Raw genomic sequence first — 10,669 nt, 5'->3', positions numbered from 1 at the left:
TTGGTAAAAAGGATAAAGCAGTTTTATTCTTCGGGTCAGTACGATTACAGCGATACCTCATTTATGTAATTTTTTTATGTTTTGCCGCTTTTACACAATAAAAACTATTTTATATAAAAAATAATTGTTTTTGCATCGCTTTATTCTGAGAGCTATAACTTTTTTATTTTTCTGCTGATGATGCTGTATGGCGGCTTTTTTTTGCGGGACAAGATGACGTTTTCAGCGGTACCATGGTTATTTATATCCGTCTTTTTGATCGCGTGTTATTCCACTGTTTTTTGCCTCGTTTTTTTTTTTTTTTTTACGGTGTTCACTGAAGGGGTTAACTAGTGATATAGTTTTATAGGTGGGGTCGTTACGGACGCGGCGATACTAAATATGTGTACTTTTATTGTGTGATTTTTTTTTTATTTAGATAAAGAAATGTATTTATGGGAATATTTTTTTATTTTTTTTCTTTATTTAGGATTTTTTTTTTCTTTTTTTTTACACATGTGGACATTTTTTTTTTTTACTTTTTTACTTTGTCCCAGGGGGGGGACATCACAGATCGGTGATCTGATAGTGTGCACAGCACACACAGCCCCCGTCCCTGCACGATCCCCCTCTATGCCGCTGTCACTATTGACAGCGGCATCAGAGGGGTTAAATGCCCGCGATCGGCGATAGCGCCGATCGTGGGCATTGCTGCGGGGTGTCAGCTGTCATATACAGCTGACACCCGCACCCGATCACCGCGGCGCTCAGCGCGAGACCGCGGTGATCGATGCGCCATACTAGTACTGCGGCTGGCACTAATGCAGTGCCGGCAGCGCCGTACTAGTACGGCGCATGGCACGAAGGGATTAAAGGGGTTTAACAAAAATACCCAGTGAAACATTTTGGAATTTCAACCATTTTTCTACAAAGCCTCATTTCAGGGGCTCATAAGTAATTGGACAAATTAACTTTACCATAAATAAAATGTTCATTTCTAATATTTTGCAGATAATCTTTTGTAGGCAATGACAGCCTGAAATCTGGGAGCCTTGGACATCAACACTGGGTTTCCTCCTTTGTTATACTTTGACAGACCTTTACTGTAGCTGACTTCATTTGTTGCCCGTTTGTGGGTCTTTCTGCCTTAAAATTTATCTTAAGCATGCAAAATGCTGCTCGATGGGGTTGATATCTGGTGATTGACTCAACCATTGCAGAATATTTCACTTATTTGCCTTCAAAGCATGTTTTGTATAATTTTCCATCTGTACTTTGAAGCGCCGTTCTATCACCCTTGTTGCCTTTGGTTGAATTTGAGCATAAGTACCACCCTGTACACTTCAGAATGCATCTGGCTGCTTCTGTCTTCAGTCACATAATCAATAAACACTAGTGATTCAGTGCAATTGGGAGCCATGCATGGCCATGCCATCACATTGCCTCCACCATGTTTTACAGAGGATGTGGTGTGCTTTGAATCATGAGCCGTTCCAAGCCTATACTTTCTTCTTCCCATCATTCTGGTACAGGTTGATCTTCGTTTCATCTGTCCAAAGAATGTTTTTCCAGATCTGGGCTAGATTCTTTAGATTTTTTTTTTAGCAATATCTGATCAAGCCTAGTATTTTTAGGTCTGGTTAATGGTTTGCACCTTGTGGTGAACCCTCTGTATTTGTGCTCATGAAGTCTTCTCTTTAGGATAGACAGATACTGAAACACCTACTTTCTGGAGCATTTTCTTTACTTGGGTGGGTGTTATGAAGGGGTTTTTCCTCAGTATGGAAAGTATTCCCCCACTGTTGTCTTCCATGCCTTTTAAAATTCCCAAGCTTATCAGAGCACTCTTTTGTAGGCGGTACCAAACTGTTGATTTCTGCAATTTCTCTGATGGATTTTTTTTTTTTTTTTTTACAACAGCAGCTTCCAAAAGGAAATGCCACACATTGAATCAGCTCCAGTCCTCTCACCTGCTTGATTGTTGATTGATTGAATCATTTTGCGCCATTTTCCGATACCCGTAGCGTCTCCATTTTTCATGATCTCAGGTTGGGTGAGTGCTTATTTTTTGCGCGCCGAGCTGACGTTTTTAATGATACCATTTTTGTGCAGATATGATCTTTTGATCGCCCATTATTGCATTTTAATGCAATGTCGCGGCGACCAAAAACATGTAATTTTGGCTTTTTGACTTCTCTACGCTGTTTAGCTATCAGGTTAATCCTTTTTTTATTGATAGATCGGTCGATTCTGAACGCGACAATACCAAATATGTGTTGGTTTGATTTTATTTTTATTGTTTTATTTTGAATGGGTCGAAAGGGGGTGATTTGAACTTATTTTTTTTTCATATTTTTAATCACTTTTTTTTTATTACTTTTGGCATGCTTCAATAGCCTTCATGGGAGGCTAGAAGGTGCCACAACTCGATCGGTTCTGCTACATACAGGCGATGCTCAGATCGCCCCTATGCAGCAGAATTACTGCATTGCTATGAGCACCAACCACTTGGTGGTGCTCCTAGCAATCCAGCATCAACAACCATAGAGGTCTCAAGAAGATCTCTGGTTGTCATGCCGATGCACCGCTGATCCCTGATCACACGACGGGGGTCAGCGGTGCACGTATTTCCAGCCCAATAGCCAGAAGTGCCATTTAAATGCCTCTGTCAGAGTTTGGCAGCGGCATTTAACTACCTCAAAGCGGGGCTTCTGACATCGGACGTACAGTACTATCCCATCCGACATCAGAAAGGGGTTAAAGAGCTTTTGAAATAATCGTCCAACTACTTTTGGTTCTTTTAAAAAGAGGCAGCTACTAGTGATGAGCGAGTGTACTCGTTGCTCGGGTTCTCCAGAGCACGCTCGGGTGACCTCCGAGTATTTTTTAGTGCTCGGAGATTTAGTTTTCATCGCCGCAGCTGAATGATTTACAGCTATTAGCCTGCTTGATTACATGTGGGGATTCCCTAGCAACCAGACAACCCCCACATGTACTCAGCCTGGCTAATAGCTGTAAATCATTCAGCTGCGGCGATGAAAACTAAATCTCGGAGCAGTCAAATACTCGGAGGTCACCCGAGCGTGCTCTGGAAAACCCGAGCAACGAGTACACTCGCTCATCACTAGCAGCTACATATTAAAGAGATGTAATTCCTAAACACTTACTCATACTCAAATTAAATCAGAGAGTCTGCTCTTTAAGCCTATATTGATTATACAACTATCTCAAATATTTTTTGGTAAGCAGCTCAAATATCAAAACTTGTGTCACTGTCCATATACTTCTGGACCTACATGGTATGGTAATGTTTGAGACAATAAGTAGGAGGCTCCATCTCTAAAGATATTTTCTTCTACTTTGTTTCTCCATGATACAATTATTGTAGGTCTCGATAAAGTAAAGGATCTTTTGTTACTAGGTGAACAGTATTGTTGGAACACATGCATGGCTGGCGTGCGCCTTTCACATTTCCCCCTCCCAAAAAATAAAAGGCAAATCTTATTTTAACTAAACAAGGCAAGTTGAAGAGGTCTTTCACAAAATAATAAAAGCATTAAATTGTGACCAGCTGAGGACTCATTGCTGGAGTGGACTATATAAATGAGGACACCGTGCTATGACATAGGATAGGCCCTGCTGTGACCTAAGCGATAGGAGGGAGGAACTGCTGTTGTAGGATACAGGACAATAGTGTTATTACCGACCAGCACTGCTCTGAATGCTGATGGATGGGAGGAGGACCGACTTGGTTACTTGGGCAGACAACTCATTTTACTATGTATGAATCAAGTACCAAGATTAATTCATTTCTTTTTCGATGATATTATGCCGGAGGGAGTGGGGGGAGGTTTCGGTAGCGGATCAATTATCAGTCAGTACAGACAATTTGAAAAACAAACTTTATTTATAAATGCTGAAAATCTGAAGGGCTCTTTAACAAGTAATATGTATATTACATACAAATATATATATACCGCCATAGTACAGTGTTTGGCACCCTTTAATGATGTGTACACTATAACAAAAAGAAATAATACAATACAGCATGTAAGTCAGGAATGGTAAAGTAAAATGTGGCCCGAAGATAAACATGGAGTAATGTTACAATGATCTACATGGCTAAAAGGCTACATTACGTATTGCTATCCTTTTATTCAAGATATTTTCTTTTTTTTAAATCTTAGAGGGGCGTCACATAGTAAGACATGTAAAAAAGGTTAAGATTCCCCCAATCCCCTCCACAACCCTGCGAGTATAGTTTACTTGGATGGGATATTTGGAGGCACAGAAGGTTGTGAAGTACAAAGTATTCCCTTGTCCATGGGATCCCAAAGACCCCCGTTCTATATTTCCCTGGATATTTGGAGGCATAAGTGGCAAGACATACTAAGTACCTCTAAAAAATCCCTGGAATATTCTCACATGCCTCGAAATATCCTACTACAGACATACTAAATACCTCTATAAATTCCGGGGCTCGGATATTTGGAGGTATATGAGACTAAGACAGACATACTAAATATCTCTGGGTCTATAAATATCTGGGATAGGCTATTTGGACACAAGACATTACAACATATATTCCCAGATCTATAGTATCCCAGAATGTTATATCTGGACACATAGGAAGTTAAGACATATATATTCTCGGTCCATAGTTTCCTGGCATGGGGTATTTGGAGATGTGTAATGTTAAGACATAAGTAGTAAGATATTCCAAGTTCCCCCAGGTCTCGAATTTCCTGAGACTGAATATTTGGTACATTGTTTCCCTGAAATAAGAGCGCTATTCTTTATGGCTCTGATTTATATCCTGCATAGAAGAAGACACTACAGCAACATGATGACTTTTCAGCAAAATATTAAGCCTATATATTGTATACCCATCCCTGAAGAACTCATGTCTACTAAAGAAAACTTAACTGTAGGAAGAAAACAAGTAGGAGTGCTTGGTACTGTGAAAATGAGATTTTACAAATCTCATCATTCAGCATCTCTACAGGAGACAAATCATTTAGATTTCACTGAATCCAAACACTACAAAGTACTGGTTCTGTGCTGCCCTCAAGGTTCCAACATGGCCACAACTAGTAGATGGCCTAATAGCATACACCCAGTCATTTCTTGGCAAATTAATGTAATGCCGTCATGTTTCCCAATAGGAAATGTAAATGCAGAGAACACAATGTGTCAATGTCATCAATAGCATTTTGGCTTAACGGCAATGATACTGTAAATTCTATTTGAATGGATGTAGGCATACTCTACATGACAGCGCACTACTGCTTCCCTCAAAATTAAAAGAAAAAAAATAAAATTCTTTTCATCTAGTCTTTCCCGTGTAAACGCCAGAATTTAGAACTATTTTGAAGAGGTTTCAGTCTTCCTGTCCAGTATCTGTGACATTTCTAGATGGAGATCTTGGAAATGCATCTGTTCATAGAAGAAGCAGGCTACCGGCTCCACCTCTGCAATATTCAGTATGAGTCAACAGTTTAAGGTCTGATAGGGGTTTTACATAAAAAAAGCAAGGCGCATCAAGAGACAGTGAAAAGATAATGGTTTGTGGTTTTCCAGTATCTTCCCTTCTTCCCAGGCACATGAAGTCAGAGACTAGAACACCTGAATGAAGCTCATTATTCCCCGGTGATGTCGGAACCTCCGAGCAATGTTCTCATGATAAAATAAAGGCTTACTCGTGGTCTCCTTCCACTCGTTTTTTGCGAACTGAAACAAAAACAGAGAATATTCATTGGCTCAGTTTCATTAGTACAAGCAGATTTTATTGGCTTCTCACATTTGAAGGAGTTAAATAGGTTTTCTAGTTTCATGAAACTCTTCTTCCCAGTTTGCATTAAAAAATAAACTGAGCTTTGCTCATCGTCCACAGGTCCAGCACTCTTTCGCTAATGGAGCTCAGAGGCACGGCCCCAGTTTTTGGCATGAGCCGTTGAGCTCCACGATGTCAGCACTGCAGAAAATAACCGACACTGGGAGCAGTGGCGGGGACTCGGTGGTGGACCAGGGACTGGAAGTAAAAAAAACAGGGTTTTGTTTTTTCTTAAAAACAAACTGTAGTTGGGGAACAGGGTTATTAGAACACAAAACTTGTTTCACAAAACAAACCTACCACAGGAAATGCTATAAAATAAAAAAGAAACAGTAGTTATCATCTGGCACATCCCCTGATGGCCTTTATTTTCCACTCACGGGTCTTAGCAGTCATGTACATACTACAATCACAACTGAAGACAGTGTTTGGCTGTGGCACCTCATTGCTCCAGGAAGAGAAAAACCTTTGGATATCGGGAGTGCAAACGTTTTAACAGGTGAATCATGTGTTTTTTCTTTTTTATACCGTTTCTTGCAGTTGGGTTCATTTCTTAAATTCTGAGAACAAACCTTAAACATATTTGGGAAGAGACAGTGCTTCAAGAGCTAACTGAAGCCTCTAAGCTATAGCAGTAAGATGTATTACTCAGGTCATATGGCATACATAATACAGAAAGACAACTCCCACAAATGGTGGAGAGAACCCAGATATAGCCAGAATATCTCATCTATTGACAGGAGAAGTAGTGTGCAAGCATGGCCACTTATCCATTCACTTGTCTGGAGACTCAGATAAAGCACTTGGAAAGAGAATGGAGAGGTGGTCATGCTTCACTGTCACGTCATTCACCCACGGTTTTTTTTGAGCCTTGTGCTCATGATCCTGTGGCTACGTAATAATGTCATTTATAGAAAACGGCTTTATTGAATGTTTGGCTTTGTAACATTACCAATGACTGAAGTTACAAACATGAAGCTTGTAGGGTGCCTACTAATATCCCCCACAACAGGGCTTCATCCCATGTTCTCCAGAAATGGAATTCCTTCAGAGACACATTGTGTAGACTGACATTAACATTCACATCTCAAAAGGGTTGTCCCATACACTACATTTATCACCCATCTACAGGCTAGATGACTAGTGTATGATCCTGTGGAGTACAGCTGAAGAGAGGCCCACTTCCCTAAACCATATATCCCAAAGTTCCCTGTTGGGTGGAGAGGTTATGAGAACATAACTCCTACAACCAGTGAAAGCGGCAGTGATCGCACATACGCATGATGGCCCCATTCACACATTAGGACCCCTGCTCTCTTGATCATCGAGGCTTCGAGTGATTAGACCTGCAGTGATTAATATTGCATCGCCTATCCTGATATTAGTCATTTACGGGATAGCCTCTGACTGATAATGATGTAAACATTGATTTGGATGCACAAAATGTCCCCATGCCAATTCCAATATGACAGTTGTGTTGTTAGTAGGACATTAGACTATATGCACCACACTCATCAGGCCTGGAACCCTAAGACCACATTCACATGTTCAGTATTTGGTCAGTACAGTTAGGTCCATATATATTTGTACAGAGACCGCATTTTTCTAATTTTGGTTATACACATTACCACAATGAATTTTAAACAAAACAATTCAGATGCAGTTGAAGTTCAGACTTTCAGCTTTCATTCGAGGGTATCCACATTAAAATTGGATGAAGGGTTTAGGAGTTTCACTTCCTTAACATGTGCCACCCTGTTTTTAAAGGGACCAAAAGTAATTGGACAGATTCAATAATTTTAAATAAAATGTTCATTTTTAGTACTTGGTTGAAAACCCTTTGTTGGCAATGACTGCCTGAAGGCTCACTTATTGGTGGCAGTGTAACCATTTGGACCGGCAATGATTGGCAGAACAGAGGATATTTATCACTAGTGTGGCAGGTGAGTATATAACTATTTTTTATTTTAATTCTTTTTTTTAACAGGGATATGATGCCCACAGTAATTTTGACCATGGGTGCCAAAACTTTTACAAGCCACTAACATTGAGGAATTTCTGGTTTATTTTTTTTCCTAAATATCTACAAAACCCATTGTTCAGATTATTAATTCCCTAAAAGTAACACCCAAGAGGCACTTCACACCACAAGTCTCATGTGACTACACACACTAAATCTTGTGCATAATCTCTTAGCGCACAGAACAGCTGCTTCAGCTATTGATGGGCAATATGTAATCCTCCATGATTACTAGAACTAGTAAGTGCATACTACTTCCAAGCTTACCGAGATCGTTATTTTTAGTTATAGCAGCAGCCGCCCTAGTCCGTGGCCCTTGCTGCGTGAAGTGATACCCAAATTTGAGAATTGAGACGTTTTCCTCCAGCAGTCGGGCGATCTCCATCTCCACACTAGTTCCCAGTTGCTGCCTCTGTTTTGAAATTTATAAAGAGAAAAAAATAAGAAAAACTAAAAATGTAGAAAGAGAAGTATCTTTATATGTACTTCACAACCAAGGGAATTTCATCACTTATCACATGTTAACCTCATAAAGGAATGCATTGGCTTTGACAAGGTACCCGAGTGCTGCAGGCAATCAGCAGCTGTTAACGGGCTGCAGTGCTGCCCATAAGTGGCCGCTGATGTTATGCTATGTGACGACATCGCTGATTTGTGAGGATAGTGCAAGTTATTTTTAATTTTACATGGGGCCTCATTTTATTTATGAAGGAGGTCGTCTAAGTTCTGGAAACCCCTTTAGTACACTTTCTATACAGTGTACAACGTCACTGCTGGGCATGCAGATATGAAGAAAAAGGACAGAAGGCACTAGAAAACCAGCTAGGTATTCACTTCTGTGAGCTTGTCCCGCTGGGACCTTTATATACAGATCCCTGTAGAATTACATGATGGGCGGCCAAGCATTCACAGTCTATGGGAGCACTGCAATTTTAATTTTCATTCATTTATCCTATAAACCAAGCCCTTTAGGCAATGTATCAGCTTTGTGCATCCATTTTACTCAACAAAGAAAGCGGAGAAACACTGATCTACATTATATGACAGCCTCATGAAAACCCCCAATCCTACATAAATTAAACCACAAATAAATCTGTATAGCAACACAGCATGCAATTTTACTTCATAAACGATCCATCTCTTAATATTTTTTTTAATGTATTTATTTCTCCAACTGTGAGCAGATGTCACATATGGTAAATCTGCCACTGCTTATCCCCATGTTCATCCTGATGACAGTAATCCATTATTAGACTACAGCCTGTTTCTACAGAGGAGAAAAACATGATAACAAAAATGTAATGCACAAAAAAGAAAGTCTACCTGGTTGTCAATTTTGATTTCTCGCAAAGTTTCATTTTCTTTAAGTGCTTCAACCAAAGCCAAAACGCCAGCACCGGTGACAAAATTAGACTCGATATTTAAATTCTTTAGAGTTCGGTTTACTTTCAGCATGTCAGCAAATGCCTATGGGAGAAAACAGAGCATAACAATACGTAAGTAACAGTCAGTATCGCATACGCAAATTTAGGGAAACGCAGACCGGCGGCCCAGTCCCAGGAAGGTGACTGCTTCCCACTGATATACACAGGTGGACAAAATTGTTGGTACCTTTCTTCTGTTAGAAAAGTAAGTAAGAAAAACCCACAATGGTCACTGAAACAACTTGAAACTAGCAAAAGTATTTTTCAATTTAAATTAACTGAATATAAACTAATGAAAATCAGACAATGCTTATGAATTGTTGTTTAGCAAAAAAAACCAAAAAAAAACAAACACCAAATTGATGAAATAGGCCTGGACAAAAATGATGGTACACTTAATTTAATATTTTGTTGTACAACCTTTTGAGGCAGTCCCTGCAAACAATTTCTGTCACTCTAAATGAGACCACTGGTCTACAGGTATTTTACCTCACTCCTCGTGTGCAAACTGATCCAGTTGTCACAAGTTTAAAAGATTCTCCACACTGCACATTTCAACTTTTTCTAGAGATGTTCAATAAGATTTAGATCAGGGCTTGTAGAAGGCCACTTCAGAACAGCCCAATGCTGTGTACTTGGTCATTATCCTGTTGGAGAACCCATAAAGCTGAACATCCAGCTGTTTGGAGAAGGTCTTCTAGCCTTTCCCTTTAACTTGTTTGTCTATAATTTTCTTTCTAATCTCCTGAGACAATTCTCTCCTTAGCTTTTGTTTGGTCCATGTTCAGTGTAGTACACAGAATGATACCAAACATCACTGTGACTACTTTTCAACCATCAAATAGGCAGACTGACTGATTACATGTTTGTAGACACCTGTGATGCTAATTACAGGACGCATCTTAGGGTACCGTCACACAGTGCAATTTTGATCGCTACGACGGCACGATTCGTGACGTTCTAGCGATATCGTTACGATATCGCTGTGTCTGACACGCTACTGCGATCAGGGACCCTGCTGAGAATCGTACGTCGTAGCAGATCGTTTGAAACTTTCTTTCGTCGCTGGATCTCCCGCTGTCATCACTGGATCGTTGTGTGTGACAGCGATCCAGCGATGCGTTCGCTTGTAACCAGGGTAAACATCGGGTTACTAAGCGCAGGGCCGCGCTTAGTAACCCGATGTTTACCGTGGTTACCAGCGTAAAAGTAAAAAAAAAAAAACCGTACATACTCACCATCTGATGTCCGTCAGGTCCCTTGCCGTCCGCTTCCCGCTCTGACTGTCTGCCGGCCGGAAAGTGAGAGCAGATCACAGCGGTGACGTCACTGCTGTGCTGTGCTCTCACTGTACGGCGGCACTCAGTCAGAGCGGGAAGCAGACGGCAAGGGACCTGACGGACATCAGATGGT

At 40.5% G+C, this 10,669-nt stretch overlaps 1 protein-coding gene across 1 annotated transcript in view; it reads right to left on the bottom strand.

The window, feature by feature from the left end:
• Positions 1-3,862: 3,862 nt before the first annotated feature.
• LOC143775521 (tropomodulin-3-like) overlaps positions 3,863-10,669 on the bottom strand; it is a 57,347-nt gene continuing 50,540 nt past the window's right edge. Inside the window, exons 8-10 of the mRNA XM_077263756.1 lie at positions 9,156-9,299; positions 8,100-8,244; positions 3,863-5,709 (exon numbers count right to left, since the gene is read on the bottom strand). Coding sequence (XP_077119871.1) covers positions 5,675-5,709; positions 8,100-8,244; positions 9,156-9,299 — 324 coding nt within the window. The 3' untranslated portion in view covers positions 3,863-5,674. The remainder of the gene's footprint in view (positions 5,710-8,099; positions 8,245-9,155; positions 9,300-10,669) is intronic.

The sequence above is a fragment of the Ranitomeya variabilis genome, chromosome 5 (assembly GCF_051348905.1).
Source record: "Ranitomeya variabilis isolate aRanVar5 chromosome 5, aRanVar5.hap1, whole genome shotgun sequence".
Classification (NCBI taxonomy): Eukaryota; Metazoa; Chordata; class Amphibia; order Anura; family Dendrobatidae; genus Ranitomeya; species Ranitomeya variabilis.
This window is presented reverse-complemented; position numbering and strand designations above follow the sequence as displayed.